This window comes from Pollachius pollachius, assembly GCF_949987615.1.
Source record: "Pollachius pollachius genome assembly, chromosome: 6".
NCBI classification, from domain to species: Eukaryota; Metazoa; Chordata; class Actinopteri; order Gadiformes; family Gadidae; genus Pollachius; species Pollachius pollachius.
In genome coordinates, this window is record NC_136939.1 from 19642886 (window position 1) to 19663554 (window position 20669).

General features: G+C 42.1%; 1 protein-coding gene across 1 annotated transcript; it reads right to left on the reverse strand.

Moving 5' to 3' along the window:
• Nucleotides 1-8897: 8897 nt before the first annotated feature.
• puraa (purine-rich element binding protein Aa) lies at nt 8898-10341 on the reverse strand. The gene has a single exon (XM_079738534.1). The coding sequence runs from the start codon at nt 10306-10308 to the stop codon at nt 9454-9456; it is 855 nt and encodes a 284-aa protein (XP_079594660.1). The 5' UTR covers nt 10309-10341; the 3' UTR covers nt 8898-9453.
• Nucleotides 10342-20669: the final 10328 nt, after the last annotated feature.

Sequence of the window (20669 nt, forward strand, 5' to 3'; positions counted from 1 at the left end):
CACGCTCTCCTACCCGTCCCCCTGTTCCTTCAACAGCCACCCCCCCCTCCCTCCCCCCCGTCTCCCTCTCTCTCACATGTCCATTCTTCTTCTCCTTGACATTGTTATGCGGCGAGCGTAGCCAAACGACGCGGCACCCCGAACGCATGGATGTGTTAAAGAGAGTTTCGGTGCTCTCACAAGAGAGAGGGGGAGAGAGAGAGAGAGGGAGAGAGAGAGAGAGAGAGAGAGAGAGAGAGAGAGAGAGAGAGGGGGGGGGGGGGGGGGGGGTCTCTCTCACATACACTGGCTGCCAGAGCAACAATGGCTACAGACAGCCACTTGGAGGGAAACGGAGAGAGAATAAAAAGCTATCGAAGAGGAACACGCGCAGGGCTTTAAACTGAACATTTTAGATGACAATGTGAAGGGGAGAAGGGAGTGGGGGTGGTTAGTGAGGGAAAACGTGGCAGAGGAGGAAAGGTTTATTTTTAAAGTAGGAAGTACTCACAGTGGGATGTAGACAGCGGTTTCCACAGCCGAGTGAGCAGACTGAGCTGGGAAGAGCAAGGGAGAGAGGGAGAGAGCGAGAGCTTGTGGTTCCTCCTTGTCTTTGTGCGTGTGTGTGAGTGTGTGTGTCTGTGTGTGTGTGTGTGGGATGACTAGGCTGATGACATCACAGCATTCCATGAACTCTCCCTCTCTCTCTCCTTCTTGAGTGTATACCTCTCTCTCCCTTTTTCTTTCTTCTCTCTCTCCTTCTGTGTCTTGCTCCCTTTCCTCTTCTTCTGCTCTCTCTCTTTCTCTCCCCTTCTCTGTGGGTTTCTCTCTATTCCCTCTTTTCTTCTTCATTCTTTCGTTCTTCTGTGTCTCAGACAAACAAAGCACACTGTGGGATTAGGAAGTGGGCAGAAAGGACTTCCTGATTTCCAAAACATCTCGAAGAGAGAGACTCTTTGATTACAGAAAGATTAAAAAAAATAACATACATAAATAGATATTTTTGTAATGTAATAACTACTATTATTACAGTACAATTCTTATATTCACTTAATGTTCTTGGGGCCAAATCCACAAAAGTACCTTAAGGACAAAAGACTTTGCAACTGTCATTCTTTATAACCACCAAAATATCTTAATGGTAATATGTTTCTTCTTAAATTATTATTTATAAAAAAAGATAATAGTAAGATTGTCATTCTTGAAAACGATTACCTTTAATCGTAAATATTTTTAACTTTAAGATAAAAGCTTGCTTGACTTAAGATGCCAAATTGATTAGTGATGTATTCTTGTTTTTAATTGGTAGCATTTCCGTTTTAATTCATTCTAGTCACAATGTGTGCTGCAATCTGATTGTAAGGTGTGGCCACTCACTTATTCAAATTTGGCTTGGTATTATAATTATATGGAAAAAAACATTGTTTAGGCTACTACCCTATATGCTAACTACTCACAGGCCGCGCATGGCTAGAACCCCCTTGCCACTAGGGGTCTCAGACAGAGAATAAAGAACATCCATTGTAAAATGAATAGAAAAATAGAAAAATCCAATCCAAAACAGAATACAATCTACCGATTACGTTTGGTCGATAAGTGACTTACACCATAAAGACTTGCACAATATTAAATAAAAAAACATCTTAAGTAATAGTGGAAGTTAATAAGGAAATTAAAGTTTATTTAATTTTCAGCAATGGCAGTTATGAATATATACTTATAAACTTGGTTTTAATTCCTTTAAGGAATCTGAGAATTATCATTGCAACTTTTGTGTATCTGGCCCCATTGTCATTTTATAATATTAAATATTAATGTTGGGTAAGACGGTCGATGTAGTTGGTACAAGTTGTGGTGATCTTGGTTCGTTTACTGCCTACGTTTTTGTTTTTTACAAAATAATCACACATTTCTTAGTCTATATTTTGATGTTGTAGTGTAAGATTTAGCTGTTTTTTTGTAGGCCTATTTGTTAATGTGTCAGACATAATCGTCTTTTTTTGTATTTGTGATACTGCACGCTGTTGTAGAAGCATAGATTGGACTATCTTTATGTTTATTGGTAGAATTACTAAGTGAACACCGCCATCTAGCGGCCTCCGGTGTGAAACGGCATGAGAAGTAAAATCTAAATCTAATGAAATAGAATAACGTTTAATAAGACGAAATACTACACTGATAACAGTAAGAAAGTTAAAAAGGACGGCAATGGTTAAGAAACACACAGTTCCATCCTAGCCTCTGTCTAGATGGATGTAGCTCTATTATTACACAATCATATGGGAAGGTTAGGTACTTTGATGTAAACTGCAGTAGCTCACACAACCAACCCACCGTAATGGACCACTTTCCTTCATCCGCGGGCGAACCTTTTCCATTTGCAACACAAAGCTCGATGATATCGGGGCCAGGGTCAGTGTGTTGAGCCAGCTAACTTTCAGGGTAAGTTGCTACATTTGGGTCGTTTGTTGTTGTTCCCATATGACGTTACGTTGTGATGTCATTGCGTTGTGACGTCATTACTTAATGACGTATGGTGCGTTCTATCGCTGGAAATTATGGGCAAAACATTTTTGCGACGTCGGAAAGTTCTCGTGAACGACACCTCATGACGCTCTTATGATTCTACTTCCGTTCGGAAACTGGGGCCAGATTTTGATGGCAGAAGGTGTGTTCCTAAATCCTCAGACGCCAGCCTTCCGAGTCAGAAGTCGGAAATCTCCCAGTTTTCTGCATTTCTCGGAGGCACGCCCCCTTTTTGTCTTATGGTGCGTTCACATCGCTGAAAATTGTGGGGGAAACATTTTTGCGACGTCGGAAAGTTCACGTGAACGACACCTCATGACACTGCCCAGTTGGTGACGTATGGTTTACTAGTGACGCGCTTGAACATGGCGGAACATGAACATTTTACTCATTATTAAAGAATCAACCATCATATCACATACTTTACTATTGATTGACGTTGTAACGTCTGTTGGCATGACTTTGCTCAATTTTAAATGTTGTGTACTGGTGAACCAGCTCTAGATAAGGGGAAGTGTTGCCTTCTATACAGTGGCAATACTGTGCGTGCTTCTTATAAATACAAGCAAAATGATAGTAGGTGATAGGCATCAAGGAAATAAAGGTATGCAAACTTGAAACTGACCCTACCAAGTTCTGTTTAGTTCTGACTAACCCACTTAAACCCTGCTGTGAAGAACTTTTAGATTCCCAACCGGCTGTTTCCCAAGTGCACCGTTTCCCAAGTGAACGTCATCACTGGCAAGCCGTCTCGTTATCACCAGGAGAGTAACAGGCCTTTGATCCCTCGGAATTCTGAGAGTAGACCGAGAACAGTGATGACGCTCTCCACAAAAATGGCTGCGCCCGTATAGTCATTTTAATGTCGATTTTAAATGTTCTTACACACTTGATTACATTGCTACTTTATTCCGGTCACCAATTTATGCATTGCACGGTCTTGCTGTGCGTGCAATACAATAAAGTAAAGTTGTGTTCTTTTTTTTCGGGCTGGTTTGCTAAAGAGGCTAATGTAGCTAACAATAAACCACTAGCCAATTTCATGACACAATCACATAGACGAACGGGAACGCTATAAATGCTCCGAGACTGGTAATGACGTCAAAAGTGCAACTCGGAAGGCTGGCGTCTACAGAGTTCTGAAAGATGAAAAGGGGGCGTGCCTCCGAGAAATGCCGCAAAAAAGCTGGGAGATCTTCGACTTTCGTGTCGGAAGTCTGGCGTCCGAGGATTGAGGAACACATCATTATCACCAGGACGGTTAACGCGCCTGTAATCCTGCGTCACACAAGATTATTTTAGTAGTTCTTATGTTTTTATTTGTAGCAATATAAACACAACACAATTTAGCAACATTACTTAAGGTTAAGCCCTTTCAGATATTTCAGATCGCTACTGTGCGGAAGAATTTCAACAACAAAAAAAAGCCTCTTTACTGAATTTGTTTAAATAATTTTACCAAAAAAGATGACAAGCCATTGATCGCGCTATGTATGGAAGTCGATGGCGCTAAACGATGGAGCTAAACTGCCTCCAGCCGTGAGTTGGACATTCCTCACAAAATGGCACTGCCCGTGACGTAGGTTCAAGTTCCCCTTTGCAGCCAGGTTACGTTTTTCTCACCTTTCAAAAGTTTCTAAAAGTATCCTAATTGATTAAACAGAATTGTAATCCTTTGTTGTGTCGTTGTTCTGGGCTTGGTATAACTCGGAGAGTGGTAAACGTTCAACACGTTGTTTATTCAGAGACACATGGTCAACGAGCTTGTCCTCTGGATGTGGTTCATGAAGTATCTCTTGAATGCAGGTAAATATTTCGTTTAGATTGGTAATGGGAGGAATGGGAAATAGGCCACGCCTACAGGTTCTCCTTTACTCAGGTAAACCCTCTGCCTTCTTTGGCCTGGGCGCAATGATAAAGATGACATAGTTGTAGGGTCTCTGACTTATCTCAAACCAATACAACTGTATATGGTGTATATAGTGTTGATTATTCAGGACTGCTGTTAGCACTACAAATATATGGTCCAATGAGTTACCAATGTTAGCTTGAATATCATGTGGTGTAAATAAATAAATGTAGAAATAATCAATTTGAAGAATAAATTATAATTATTTTATCATCATTTATTACATACATGAAAGTAGCTACATTTGTTGCAAGGTGCTATTTTAAAAATAAGTTGTTGGGGTAGTCTAAAACCTTCTAAATCTAACAACACAGTCACTGACTTGTCATCATTGGACAGATTCCCCGCACTTTTCCTCTGTTAGTTTTGCACTTATTTGTTTATTCCACAATACAAATAAAACAAGAAGATTGCTCAATGTTTACCAAGCATGAAACACATTTTCTAAAATAAAATGATAATGCATAACAATATTAATGTACATTTCTTTTTCATGATTAAACCAAAAGATTTAGGTGAGGTTTCGGAGGTTGTGTTCTGTGGCCAGGTGCATGATGTTCCCTTTGGTACGAAAGTGCAGGTTCTCTGTTGCCCATTAACTTAAAATACAACCCAACCTGGAAAGCCCATCTATGTTGCAGATGTGTTGACCTGTTCAGAATTCATCAGAAGAATGTGGAGTGTTTTATACAAAACATGAAAAAGAGTTGAAAGCCCTTCTTTAGATCCAAAAAAATCCAGCTAGACAAAAAGGAAACAATTACTTGGCCAGTGAGGTGGTAGAATGTTGTTCTTCATTGACATAATTGTGATGTGTTTTCTATTCACACTGTGAATAGAAAATTGTTTTTGAAAGCATTTTCAGGAGCGGAGTGGGAGAGACCGAGAGACAGACAGCAGTGGAGAAAGAGACCGTGAGGGAGGGAGAGAGATGTAGACACGAGACACGGTGTCTGTCTGCAGGTCCTTAAAAGTCTTGACCTACCCAATAAGTCACAATTAAAGGGACACAAAGAGTCCGACATATCTGTAAATCTGCATTGCCTGTTTAAGCCAAATTCAGACGAGTTGTTCAATTGAAATTCATAGTTGTGCTTCTAGAAAGGGAGTTTACTTGCTTAGCATTTGCTTTGCGTTAGCCGCTCCCATTGACTTGCAGCGTGACACTAGCCTAGCTCCTGGTCAAGGGAAGGAAATACACTCTTATTTACATTCCAAAGAGGCCCAGTGTGTTCGAATATATGCCTTTTAAAAGGATTGCCAGTAACCACACAACTAAATTGTAGTTTGTCTACAAACATTATACAAGTATAAACGAGCACTATTTTCAATGCTGTGATTATTAGTCTAGGTTTACCCGTCAGCAGTCAATTAAAGGTAGCCTATTAATCACAGCGCCCAAAATAGTGCCGCATTATCTGTGGGTATGTGGATCCATTATCTGTCTGAGGGATCCAAAAGTACTTCTGATAGGGTTCAAATACAAATGGGTTGTAGTTTTAATATTATTTTAACTTTTTTGTTTTGTCAGATTCGAATTACCAGCTCAGATAAACCCAGAAGTGAATACCCAGGGGAAATGTCTCTACCTACGACGTCTTCACAACCCAGCTCTTTCAAGAAAATAAGTCACATACAAGTTTAATGCAAATTTCCCCACCAGATATGGGTAAATTAGTTTTATTTTTAAAATTTGCAAAATGTACATAAATTATATTTAATGCATTTTAACCAAATGAGTAAAATCAAATATATTCTATTAAAAAGGCGACAAAATAATAAGAGAGAATGACATTCTTTGTAGCGATTATTTTTTTTAAAAACAAGTATTGGTCAGGCATCTCATTAAACCTGGAAAAGCAAAAAGTGCTACACTCAGCGATGATCAGTACACCTTTCTCCTTCATAAGGAATGGACCAGAGCACCATCACTTTAGATCTAAAAAAACAAAACAAGGAAATTTCACTGTATATGGAGTTTTAATCTTCACCCAGAAGAGGGAATAGGCTCTTGATCTCGTGAATACAACCAAATAAACCAACACTTCCCCCCTGGCTCCTGTACAGAGGTATCTGAGGTGGCTCAACGTGCCAATGAGGACGTGGCCCTGTTTCAAGTTGAAATACTAACAGCGTATTGAGGCGGATGGTGCTGTCCCAAAACTTGTTGAACTCAATGGTTCTCTCCCAGACGGAGCGCTCTAAGTGCAAATAAAAGGCTAAACTCCAACAGATAAATAAACATGGAATTCAGCCACATGCGTTCAAATAGTAATCATATATTTAATTGATATACATATATTGCCACCATTGGCACATACGATATTGCACACAGTGATGAAATGTTGCACAGAAGAAAAAAAAATATATCCATTTTTTTTTTTTAAAGTGGGCACAAACATTCCAAAAATTACAAATAATGTGGGATGATAACGCTGCAAAGGTAAAACAATTCATAATGAAAATGAATAAAATCCAAATGAACAATGAAAAGACATGCTTGCTATTCCCCCATTAGTTTAGCGACTAGCCTGTTAGTACCCAGGTCGGACAACAAAGTATTTCATCATGGAGGTCTCCCAGAGAGGGATCTGAACCCCTGGCCTGAACGCAAGTCTGTCAAGCGTCCCCGATACCCCTATGGAAATGCTCCTAGCTGCTTTTCCTCATCTCGCAGCTATGGTGACCCTCACCTTCATGTTTAACTCTGGGCCGATACCTGGATGGCTCTGAGAACTGGAACAAAGAGAGACGATAGGAAGGAAGGAAGGAACTGAAGGAGGAAGAAAGGAACTGAAGTATGAAGAAAGGAACTGTATGGCTCTGGGGAAGGTAACAAGGTCGGAAGATAGGTGAAAGGAAGGAAGAAAGGAACTAAAATAGGAAGGTAGGAAGGAAGGAAGCAGAAAAAGCATAGAATTCTGCTCCTATAGCTTTTTTACTAAAGAGTCCACATTGAACTCAAGTAGCACCACGAGAAGTGCAATAGTGCACTAGGGGACAGAGCCACCTAAAAAACGAATAGAATATGTACTTAAGGATAGTAAAAGAATAAGCCATGAGAACGAGAAGCCCCCATTGCGATCCAGAGCACCGGGCCGGGGTGTAAGCATGTGTGTAAGGCACCAGGTCGTCTTCATGATGAAGAGGGCACTCCCCAGTCAGGTCAAGAGTTTAAGGGGACTAAAAGAAAGCAGAGGCTCCCAAGAAAACAGGGTGGTCAAGGACTTAAGTCTAGTCCGCTGGTTTCCAGTCAAATCGAAAAAACAAGGGGGAGCAAGTGTTTAAAATGGATGCTGAGGTAACTCTTGAAATTATCTGATTGTTGCCAGTCTAAACACCAAGCTATAGCTGGCGGCGCGTTTATAAAACCGCTAACACATCTATGAGATGCAACTGGATTACTTCCAGTTGTAGACAGTCCTAAGTATCTCCAATTAAGACCAAAACAAGGGACCACAATGTCCAGGGTAAATATCTGGGCTAACCCAATTTAGTAATACTATTGAGCAGAGTATTTCTCCCAAATGTAGCTCCTTAAATTGAAGGGGGGATGGACCGTCTGTTTCTGACACCCAAAGGAGTCTTGACGACTGCTTCTGACATCCGATTCTCCTATTGGCCCATTTTCTGTTTTTCAATTGGCGTCCGTCCTCATAGTGTGAAGGTGATATTATGATGATACAGGTCTGATGTCAAGGTACAATCATGCTTTCAAACCTATTTCACAACACCTACACAATGCCTTTTGAATGGAAAATTCACTCAATATGCAAGATCAGTGGACTATACATAGATAAACCCTCGCTGTAGAGGGAGACTCTTGAGCCAATAATTCGGGAGACCAACATCGATCTAGCTTTTGTGCAGTTAAACATGCAGCAATAGGACTCCTTGGCACTATGTTGATTGTGTGACTTTGCATGGTTAATATCTCTGTCCAATAATGCTATGCTTGTTTTTTGTCCGTACGTTCGGACGACACACCTAAGCCAATCCACTACCGACGTGTTATTTTTACGTGCTTGTCCTCTTTTAAGTGCTCTTCTTAAAATACGCTATCAGGCCATTTGCTACATGTTGCTACTGCACATCCTCTATCAAAATACATGTTGAGTACCTTTAAAAACAAACACATTGCATAACGACGACACACAACGGTAGCCTATAGTATAACCCATCCGCGTGGCAACAACTTCAATTGAAAACAAAAGATACACTATTCATGTCTCTTTGAATGCCTCTGGAAAATGTCTTCTTGTCCATTGACCAGTACAACAAAAAAACGGATTTGGTGCAATGCATATTGCACAAGAGATACAAGAGAGCACAAATTTTCATTTGATGAAAAATGCCTATATATATATATATATATATATATATATATATATATATATATATATATATATATATGTTTTTTTTATACTGCATGACACCTAAACCAGTTTCAAACCAGGTCTAGCCCTCATGTGAATCAGGTGTAAACACTTCTCTATGCACAGGTAAAGGTAATCTGGATGGCAAGTTCATTATGACAACCTTAAACAAACTTAAGTTGACTTTCGGTTTGATCTGATTTGTGCTGAAGACAATAGCTCACATGAAAAGGACATTATTTTCTCTTACAACTCGGCAACAATTTCAATGAACAATGCAAACACTTTATAATAGCTTTGACTTGTACAAAAGTTCTCTGTTAATAGGGGAAAGAAACCACTTCAATATAGTTTGTCGTCAAGTAGGAAACAATGTTCAAATATAATGTTATTACTTTGTTTAGCAGCCTGTTACTGTATTAATGGTGGGTAAGTGGGATAACATCCAGCGATGGGTGATAACGCAAGTGTCAGAACGGTTGGTTTGTGTTGGTTTCTTATATTGTGGGCGTTGCTCCCTTGGAGTTAAACCATAACAGTTAAATCTTAACATTTCTTTCTTTATACAGTAGAGTTTAAGTATTTTCTCTTTTGTTATTCGGATTATTTTTTGCATGTTTTGCTGTGTATATATTTATATATTTATATATATATATATCAATATCAATCCTCTTCTCCATCATCTGCATGCATCTCTTGTTGCTGCAGCTCGCATGCCCTTTTCTCCCGCTGTTTCTCCTGGATCTTCTTCATCTCCTCGGCATATTTACAAAAAGTATTCCCAAATTTGGACCACACTTTGTAGGGCACCGTGATTGAGTTACGGTACGTTGGCTTTACCTCGCTTACTCTCATGAACACCCCGTACTTATTGGATCCGACGTCGAAGAAAAAGCGTTTGTTGTCCACAGTAAGAGATGACCCTTCTGGCAACTCTGCAGGCTCGTCCTCCACACCGTAATCGTCAATAAGTTTAGCCAAAGCGTCACGAAACTCGATAAGTCCCTGGGCTGGCAAAGCAATAGTCTGGCCTTGTGTAGATCCCAAACCGGGGCCCCGATTAACGGTCTGTCGGATCCTCAGAAACCGTCCTCTCTGGTTCTCTTTCAGATCCATGTAGTATTTACGATTTTCCCGGACCAGGAATTCACTCTTGAGTGCTCGTCTGGGCTCATCTTGCACCATATCTGGGTTACTCGGACCCAACTGGGCATAGTGTTCGATAAAGTCCCCCAAGTAGTCGCGGAACTCGACCGCCACGGACATGGAGAGAGTGAGGCGGCTCTTGTTTCCTCCGGCCCCGACTTCTGCTATCTTTAAGAAGCGGCCTTTTGCGTTCTGCTTTACGTCCAAATAGAAGCGTTTGTTCTGTATGTCAACTCGCTTCGACGCCAGCTCTTGTGTCTCATGCTGCAGTCCAGACGCCGAGCCCGCCCCTCCGGTCGCTAGGTGCATGGAACCGATGCCCGGGCCCGCTGCCGCTCCTCCCTGCTCACTTCCACTGTCTCTGTCCGCCATGATGCTGCCTGCCTTCTCCCTCTGTCTGCTGCAACCCACCGCCAGCTACGCCAAACTCTCGCGATATCTGAACACAAACCCAACATGAATACATAGGACACATTATTCCCATTATAGAGAAGGGATTTAAAAACATTTCATGACAAAGAAAACTGCTTGATCTTTATTTAGGTTTGGTAGTGAATAAGAAAAATGCTTAAAAAACTACAGGATGTTGTTTTTTTTTTACAAGTTTTTAATCAACATAGCCAGAGTTTTGGATTAGACTATACCTTTGAATAAATGATAGACTAATAAATTCTCAGATGATTGTTCAAACAACTACTTTGAAAGAAAATAAAACTTGGACTTGCATTCAATCGTGTTTTCTGTTCGTTTGTCAAATTTAATTTAAATATTGTCTAATTTTGTATTATTTTATTATTAGTCGTATATCTTTTTTTTGTTTATTGATTAAACAAAATTGAATCTAAGGTTCAGTTTTCATATTTCATGATCTAAATAAACATAAAAACCTATGTGGATATGTGTAGGCTAATATGACAAAGGAAAATCAAATATTTGAAACGTTCATTTATTCGATAATTTATTTAATTAGACTAGTCATCCAATCCCTTTCTAGGACTCCTGAATGATAAACTTTTTGTTAACTTTTGGTGTTTAAAAAGTCATAAAGTCCTATCTAAACACATTGCATCCCACGGTTATTTTCCTCCCGTCACTTGTTTAAAGATCTCAGCCTTCAGGTTAATTAGCACGATTTCTTTGCTGACCACAGAATCGGTTTGCCTCTAAATCTTGCAAACAGCGTTTAGGCCCATAACAGTGTCGCTTTGGATGCTTTAGTGTTTGTCGAACGGCCAAACGCCGACATGGCATGACATAGCAGGGAAGTTATCATTAAAAACAGAAAACCGTCATTATTGTTTGACAGATAACAGGTTGAGCACTGTCGAATAATCCTATTCCAATGGAAAACAACTCTTTAATATTGTTGAACTTTTATACATCTTGTGAAAAAAATATAAAAGTTGTAACAGTCGAATTAGACCGATTGGCGCAGGCGCACTTTAGGACAATTTGGGATCCTGTGTTTTATTCGACAGGCCTATTTTTATTTTTTCCCTGTGATCATGAGTTTCCCGCTGATCCATACCTTCAACATTCAAAACAGATATATTTTTGAGAGGAATATTTCTGTAGACTATGATCACTTGAAATGCATTATTTTGTTTTCTTTATTGAGTCTTGAGGCATGGAAATCTTTACTTTAAACACAAGTTGACTCTTCGGATAGCAGACAGCGGCCTACGGCAATCGTCCCCTCTGTATTAGAGACAAAAACATTTGATATAAATATTATAGATTATTATTGGTGCACACTTGAAGGAAAGTCGCCAAAAGTATGATTATTGTTTAGTTATAGCCCATAGCCTTTAATTGTCGGTTCCATTATTACTTCACTTAATTTAAGTAAAACTAAATTACGGATCAAGAAAGGAATATTTTTCTTATTTCATAACAATAGTTTGTACCATCTTCAGATTAATTCACCGCAAACGACAGCTTCAGACAGACACGTTTAGGTAGAGCCGAAAATATAGGCCTACACTTTCCTTTACGAATCACAATTTCTTAGGTCAAAATAAGAGGCGACGGGTCGTATTAAAATAACAGTTCAGGAATGACTTTAATGGCTATGAGTTTTATTTCCCTTAAGTAAAACAGGCCTACTTGGGGAAGACTTATCGGTTCCGTTACAGAGGCCTATTAAGAATGCTTCCTTTCACGGTATTTTTTTCTAATTTATTTAGGGATAACGTTCGTTTAATTATGCCTGAAGACCATAGGTTGATTTTTATTTTATCTTGAATAATTGAATCCCTGACTGTTTGTCGGTGCTCTGCATCATGATAACAGTGTCAGTAATCACTTCACAACTCTGTCTTACCTCAGTATATCTGGAAGATAACAAAAACAACCTGTGGCTGATGACGTCTACAATGCTCCTTTATTCTGTGATTCATCTTCTCTGTTTCCAGACATTGTTTTATTCAGTTAATTGGGGCTATTAGAGGCGCACTAACGAATCCTATATAGGTTAATACTATAAAACCAAAGTGACGCAGCCAATTATCCCACTATCAGGCTTACTGGGTTGATTGGCTCTCGTCTGTCTGTGCAACAAGCAGACACATTTGTCCGTGTGTTTTAACTTTAGACTGAACTAGGCCTACTGCCAATGTACAAAAAAATGGTTTGTTTATTTTTTTTATATAATTTGCAGGTTAGGGGGATAACTTTGTGTTTTTGTGTTAGGCCTTTTTGTTCCCTCACAAGATTGTAATAATCGAGAATACATTAAGGGATCCCAATGGCTTCAATCAAAGCAAAGCAAAGAAAAAAATTGTAACGCATATCTATTGTGACATTCATGTTCTAGGCCTAATTATGAATAATATGTTATGAACTGATCAATGTTTTGACCAAGCCAAACTTACTTGCAATATTTTATTTGTACAATTAATTATGCATATAATTTTACATGGGCTAGACAAACGACGTTGGTTTACAGTGAAATCCGATTAGTCGATGAACTGCAATTAAAGATAACTGGAACAATTTTAAACAATCCGTTTCTCCAGTGTTGCCAGATAGCGCCATATTTTCAATCTGGCAGCACTTCCCATCTCTCCGAAGAGCGCACCTTAAGAGCGCCGGCGAGATTTGGGTCTAAAGTTTGGCCCAGCAGCGAGGAGGCGACGTGATGAAGTCTAGCTTCAGGCCTACACCGCTCCCACACTGTAGCTCCAACGTGACAGTCGCTTTGGCGCAGCTCTACAAAACCATTTAGCGTCCATGAACTCGGTCCATTGGTTAAATAACCTCGACATTGCATCGGGGATGCGTGGAAACACGAAGCATAAAGAGAATAGCACCATCTCTCCTGTAAAGCAAGAATGCATAACAGTACCTTCCCTGCTTTTTTTGTTTTCTGCACACAGAAAGCCCTTGCAGCCTCGGCGTCACCCGGCCACGAGGTGGGAAATGCACGAAGAAAAAGGTGAATATTGTCGCAGGTCGACTGTCAAAGACAGTGTCGCGCTGATTGTTGAACAAAATGGATCGAAAGAAGAACGGTTTCGTGGCATCGAGAGAGGGTATCCTGGTGTGTGTCAGATCCAAGCGTCCGGACGTACACTGGCCGCACCTCTCCACGTCACCGACCAATGGGAGACGCGCTGGTAGCAGTGAGCGCTTACCCGAGAAGGAGGTAGGTATCGCCCACCGTACGTCCTCATCACTGATTGGTTTGTGCTGGAGTGAGTCACCGCCCACTGTACGTTCGGACCCTTTGCTCTCCAGCCACTCTTATTACACCACCGAGAAGGACACACAAGTTCAACGGCGCACGTTTCACTTCTGATGTCAACACGCAGCGTCACCCTAGTCCGCAGACGAGCGCCCCCCAGTGTCGCGGTTAGAAACTGTCAAGCTTTTAGAAGGATACAACCGGCAAGCAACACTGACCCATTGTGAGGTGGATAATAGTTCAACCCGGGTTTTTCTTCTTTCGATTGTCCTAGGGGCCGTTGGGTGGGGTACAAGCGAACGTTTTTCCAAAACGTCTTTAACGGCAGACGTCTTTCCTCACGTAGCCTATGCTGAAATTAGGGTTTCCAAAATATGTTGGTCTAGGCGAAACTCAAAGTATTCTTCAATAATTATTTAAAATGTGCACATGCCTATAAATAAACTACAAGGACAGTCGTGCGGTCGAAAATCTGATTTTTCAGTTTTCAGATAATATTCAGAAGTTATTCTCGCCTAATATACATTATTACCCATCTAAAACTCCTCTTTTGCCATTGAAAAATGATATTGTTGTCCAGCGAGCATTTACTGTGTTTTCAGTGTGTTTGAGGCATGAATGCGGCAATAACCTCATGTTCAACATCTCTGAACTCGACAAAGTATACAAATATTGGCTATCTGGCCAACAGGTGTCGCCATTTGTGCTGCCTTCAGCGAACATTGTGCTCGCGTTCAATTACCTGTAGATTGTATTTCCAATGATGTAATAGAATAAAAGCTGTCCAAATTAAACCGACTAGTCCTACTGTTAAACAGCAATACAATATATTTATATCTCTTCATATCTCAACCTTTAAGTCCTGCAAACACAACAAGCATTCAACACTATATTCATTGACAAAGTCTCCTCCATCTTCTGCTGTGAGAAAACGTAAGACGGTTGAAGTTGACTGTAGGAGTCAATATTACTTCTGTTTTATTTGAATGTAATTTCCCCTCAAAATGTACGATGAACGCACGATGTTTTTTTTTTTTGCGTCCTGTGACTTCGTTGAACAGGACGCAAAAGTCCTCGGGAGTCTCCTGAAGAATCCCCAGCCGATGTGCTTTCGCAGCAGCGTTAGTCATCCCAGCCCCGTGTCTCTCTCTCGGCCTACCGTGTTGCTGCACTCCTCCCCCTCGCCGTCCCTCTCTCTCTTCCCCGTCCCTCACTCTCCACCTTCCCTCACTCTCCACCTTCCCTCACTCTCTGCCCCCCCCCTCTCCACCTTCCCTCCCTCTCAACCTTCCAACACCACCACCAACACTATCACCACCACCACCACCACCACCACCACCAACACTTCCACCACATGCTTTGACGTATGGTCTGCCGGATTACGGAGTCATGGTAAGGACATGTGGTAAAGCTGTGGCCTGTAGTAGGCTAGGACACGCCAGCCCTCCACTCACTCCTGCGTTCTGTGACGGAGCTCCTGATGATCGGAGTGTTTCTCTCGGTCTGTGGTAGAGTGGAGGAGGCGGAGAGAGAGAGAGAGAGAGAGAGAGAGAGAGAGCGAGAGAGAGAGAGAGAGAGAGAGAGAGAGAGAGAGAGAGAGAGAGAGAGAGAGAGAGGCGGTGTATTGACATTACCCACCGAACAATTTATGGTTTCATTTTTGGAGTGAAGCGTTTTGTTTTGCGACCACCGGACTACGGAACTTCTGGCTCACTGCAGCATTTTTTCGTATCGTCTCTCCGCTCCTGCAGATGATCGAGGAAAGCATCACAGCTGAGCAGGACTCAAACCACACTGCGATTTTTTTTTTTTGGACAAAGATAGTGGCGTCGTCTTGCAGTTCCTATTCAGCTATGGCATCGTAGAGGGGGAATGGGAAATGGGGGGGAATACACGAAGACCACGGTTTGCTAAGATGCCTTATTAGGAACAGACACACACACACACACACACACACACACACACACACACACACACACACACACACACACACACACACACACACACACATACACACACACACACACACACACCGGATTGTTTAAACCCCCGGTGTCGCCGCGGCGGTCTCCCGTTTCGAGCAGCCCGTTCACCCATTGCTCAAAAACTATTCGATTAAAGCCGCGGATCCCGATGGCATGGACACTTATGCAAGGTCCGCCGCGCCGCTGCCGTGCCACAGGAGCCCATTCGCCGCGTCTTCCCTCCACCGAGCTCCATCGCCACCATCGCCCCGCAGCCAGACGAGCCCTGCCGCAACGCGCCGACCAGCGACCACCGAGCCAAAGCAGGCGGCGGCATGAGGCTTGATCCAGTGCATTTATCCATGCTGGTCATCGGGGTCTCTTTCGCCTGCTACTCCCCGAGTTTGAATTCCCTGCAGGACCAGGCTTACAAATCCGCCGTGGTGATCGAGGGTAAGGTGCAGTCTGCGGTGCCCGCGAACGTCTCCTCCTCCTCCTCCTCCTCCTCCTCCGGCTCCCTGGCGGAGGAGCCGCACAGCGTGCACAGTGTCAGGGTGCTGGACGTGTGGCCGGTCAACAGCGGGGGTCTGGAGCGCGAGCAGCTCGTCACTTATGTGGGAGAATTCGGCTCGTCGTCGTCGTCGTCGTCTCCATCGTCGTCGTGTGATGCCAAAGTGATCGCGAACCACAAGTACATCTTTTTCATGGACCCCACGGACGAGCCCTTGGTTTTCAAGGCATCGTTCGCGCCCCTGGACACGAGTGGGAAAAATCTAAAAAAAGATGTGGGGAAGATCTTGTGTGTAGACTGCGGTAAGTTCACATCTTTTTTGGGGGGGAGGGGGGAGGAGGGAAGGGGGGATCGCCATGCTAAAGTCAAACCCGGAAGAATGAATGGTGTGTGATGGCCGTGTGCGGAGAAGGGCTGTTGCTTCAGTGGAAGTTTATGAATTGGATCGATCACGCCGTGGTTGGGAGTCAGTGAGTAACAGATGGACCCATAGGTGCGTCTATGCAGCAATATTCGACAACTCTTGCAGGTTCCTATAGGCCACATGATCTATCAAATCCTCTCTCTCTCTCTCTCTCTCTCTCTCTCTCTCTCTCTCTCTCTCTCTCTCTCTCTCTCTCTCTCTGTCCTCTTCTAACTGCAACAGGCATGCGCCTCGCACTGTTGCGTGCAAGGAAATGCAGTTCCGATACGGAAGAGCTTATAGCAGAATCCTCAATCAGACTCCCAGTTGTATGACGTTTGAGAAAGTGGTCGAACATATTAGACGACTGCATCCGCGAGTTAGCAGGGCTGGCCACATCTTAGGGCGTCCTGGACAGCTTCAGCACCACGGACAGCGGATTGTGTCGCGGGAATTTGACGAAGGCCCCTTCCTGCATTGGGGGATGAAAAGGATGCTGCAGCTCTGACTGCCAGTCTGATTGTAGGCTACAGAAACCTACCTCACCTAATCCAACAAACCTATACCCACGATACCTGTACCTACCTAAGATGCTTAACCATACCTTTCTAGGCAACCTCACCTAAGCCACCCATGGCTATCTAACCTCACCTGTAAGATACCTAACCTAAGCTACAAGCTACTAACAACGTTAGCCTGTATGCTTCTTAAGTTCTTCATGTCACATTCACATGGGCCTACCATTCATGCTGATACTGTCGGTTATTGTAAACACCAGTGAATGAACAGACATCCCTATTCCATGTGCATTGATACACCATATGATTGACTATCCATTTGCTAGTCTACTTTTGTTGAACACTAGCACAAAACTTTGGTCTAGAAAAGTTGTTCATAATAGCATTGATAGCATTGAGTTTGTATGTAAAGTAAACAGATGCAGCCTTCGGAATATAGGATGTTGTTTGAGGTGCTTAGTTCAGGCCTAATTAATAATGACTAACTGTCTGAATAATTTCTTGACATATACACTGTCTTTAGTGACTTATACCAAAAAGGCACAACCATATCGACACACACTGGACATTTTCAGAATGAGCTTTTCAACAGGCCTAAAAGCCGTACAGCTTTTTATTGATACCGGTACTGGGCAGTTGGCAGCCTAAATGCTAAATGGAAATGACAGGAGTTAGGCTACAAACGTTAATACTCTATGAGTTTGACCTATTTATGGTGTAAGAAGTCCCATACTTTGTTATCCTGACTATAAGATACAGTATAGATGCATCTATTCTCCTCAAGGTTGTGGTTGTGCAGACACCTAGCAGACCAGTGCTAGCCCAGGGTGTGCTGCTCCTGCTGTTTGTATATAACGTCAACGGCATCACTTAGCGCTATGTCATACACGCATACACACACACACACTCACACACACGCACACACACACACACACACACACACACACACACACACACACACACACACACACACACACACACACACACACACGTGCCCACACACACAAACGGACACACACCCTTCTCTGTTATAGAGACTGCTGAGTGATCCGTTTTTACATTTGAGCAAACGTGTATTATTTTGATCCCGCGCTGCTGAAGGGATAGCCTACATCAGTGGTTCCCAACCTTTGACTTGAGGTGTACAACTAAATGGTCAAAACCTTTCGCAGATCACCTCATGTGCAAACTGTAAAAAATAGATAAATACACATGCAGTGGCTGAGCAAAGATTGGCAACGCAAATATTACTGCAAGAAGGCCATGGCCAGTGGGAGAAAGTGGAGCAAAAAAGTTAGCAATACAGCTTATGCTCCCAGTGGGATTATTTAAGTACACAAAACATCAATGAAAAATATTTAAATGGAAAACATTTGATGGAATGCCCAAAATGACCATGTTTTTTAATAATAACAAGTCCTAATTATATATTTAATGAACAACATTTATAATAAATACATTTTCAATGATTATATATTTTTTTCAATGGCAATTTTGTCTAATTCAATAATACAATCCTAAGAAGCACCTGCAGTACCCTCATGTACCACTATTGACTACAGGTTGAAAAACACTGGCCTATGATAGTGTACAAGTGAGTACACAAGCTGATAGGGTAGAATTCTTTTTAAATTCATGATAGTGTTTTCACATTAATATCTGCTTAGCCCTTGCGTTCATTCATGTCAGATAATAAGCATGTGGAGTCTTATCAATTAATAACTTGGTTATCACCTTGGTTCTGAGTTAAATAGACACACTGTTAGCATTAGCCTTTGGCTAGCCTGTACTTCATTTTAATGTGACTGGATGGACGTTTTGCACCGGCATTTCATTTGAATAAGTGACACATTTTCATTTGCCAAAAGTAGTTTAATATGTCTGGGGACTTCCGCAGTGAGAACTATAAGTAATATCGAACACTGAAACGCTGCTAAAATTCAACCAATTTTGCTGCTAACGCTTGACTTGGAACAAAATCCCAATGTCCTCTTCAAATAAAAGTTGGTAGGGACAGTAGAAAGAATTTCCCGTCCAGGGGAATAATAAAGTTGTTATCTATCTAGAATGGAGTGGTTTGGTATGATTCTTTAGTTTAATATTTATGCGTTGAACACCTTAAAAAACGTGGCTTAAAAGTTCCCACTAAGTGCTTGCATTGCTAGGCTAGCCTTCTTCTGAACAACTTTTTTTTCTGAGCCACATTTGTTTAGTTTACCTCAAAGCACTTTTTTGTTGCCTTTGTTGTATGGTTTAATAGCCACCACACTGCTACAGTCATGCATTTTTGTGAGATAAGCATCTAGAGTCCCACTCTAGAACATCATATGTCATCATGATCTATTAGGACACTCCCAGCTATAGCCATATGTATTGAATTGTACTCTGTTGTCACACTGGGGAACATGAATGCCACCTGCATGGAGCAGCAAATTTCAATCCATTCAATTATAACACTCCCATTGTTTTCTAAAACAAATTATAATAACGACACACGACTAGCTTATGGATAATTATTTCTATAATAGACATTCCTCCGTTTGCATGTTGTTTTTGTCAGCCATTGTTGACATGTCCCTACTCCACAGCCTTGGAGAAACAGCATATGCTGTAGAGTGCAGCAGTAAGATGAATGGATATCCATTGTTTATGGGTGGCCTATTTCTACAGTGCAGCCTTGCCCTCTACATCAATGCCTGTCCTTGGCTTGTTGGGAGACTTTTGATGTGGTGAGGTGGTCGTGAAAGAAGTTACCGCCTGGATACGCCATCTCGACCATTTGTCAAAAACTAAAAACAATGTTTTTATGACCACCCTCTCCCCCTCAGGCCCGGGGGGCGTTGGAGATCAAAGAAACGATGAACTCTACACAGGGCCATTCCTTAGTTTGTAAACCAACATATGTTTGGAGCAGCTAACTGCCAAAAAACTTAATGAGCAAGAACTGTTTCACTAACCCTATCCAACTAAACCCATTGCATCATTGTTTTCATTCTTCTGATCATTCTGAGAGTCACATAAATAGTCAACCAAAATTGACACACCAAGTCAGACTGAAGTGTCACAATTTAAGCGAGTGATTTAAGTTTGTCATCCTAATTGGCTTGGTTATTTAGTGTACGAGCAGTATCCTGTCCCATAGGGCTCAGCCTAGATTGTTTGTGTTGGTGTGTGTGTGTGTGTGTGTGTGTAATGAAGGCAATGCAGCGGTGGTGCCCCTCTAGCTTTTTGTCTAATTACTGACCCCCATGGAGGAGACCTAAATATATGTGTGTGTGTGTGTGTGCGTGTGTGTGTGTGTGTGTGTGTGTGTGCGCACGTGCATGCATGTGTTTCTGTATGCATGTTTGGTTAATTGTGTCAGTTGCATAGTGTGTAAGTGCCTGCATCTGTGTCTGTGTGTGTGTGTGTGTGTGTGTGTGTGTGTGTGTGTGTGTGTGTGCGCGTGCATGCATGCATGCATGTGTTACAGTGTGTGTCAATGCGTGTTCACACAGGCATCAATTTGTACAAGGTCCACACACAAATAGGTCAGACCTGAGCCCACAAAGGATCCCTCACCCTCCGACCCCTTGGCCACGGTCGAAGAGGCAACGCACGCACACACACACACACACACGCACACACACATGCATACACAGCCTCTCAGTGT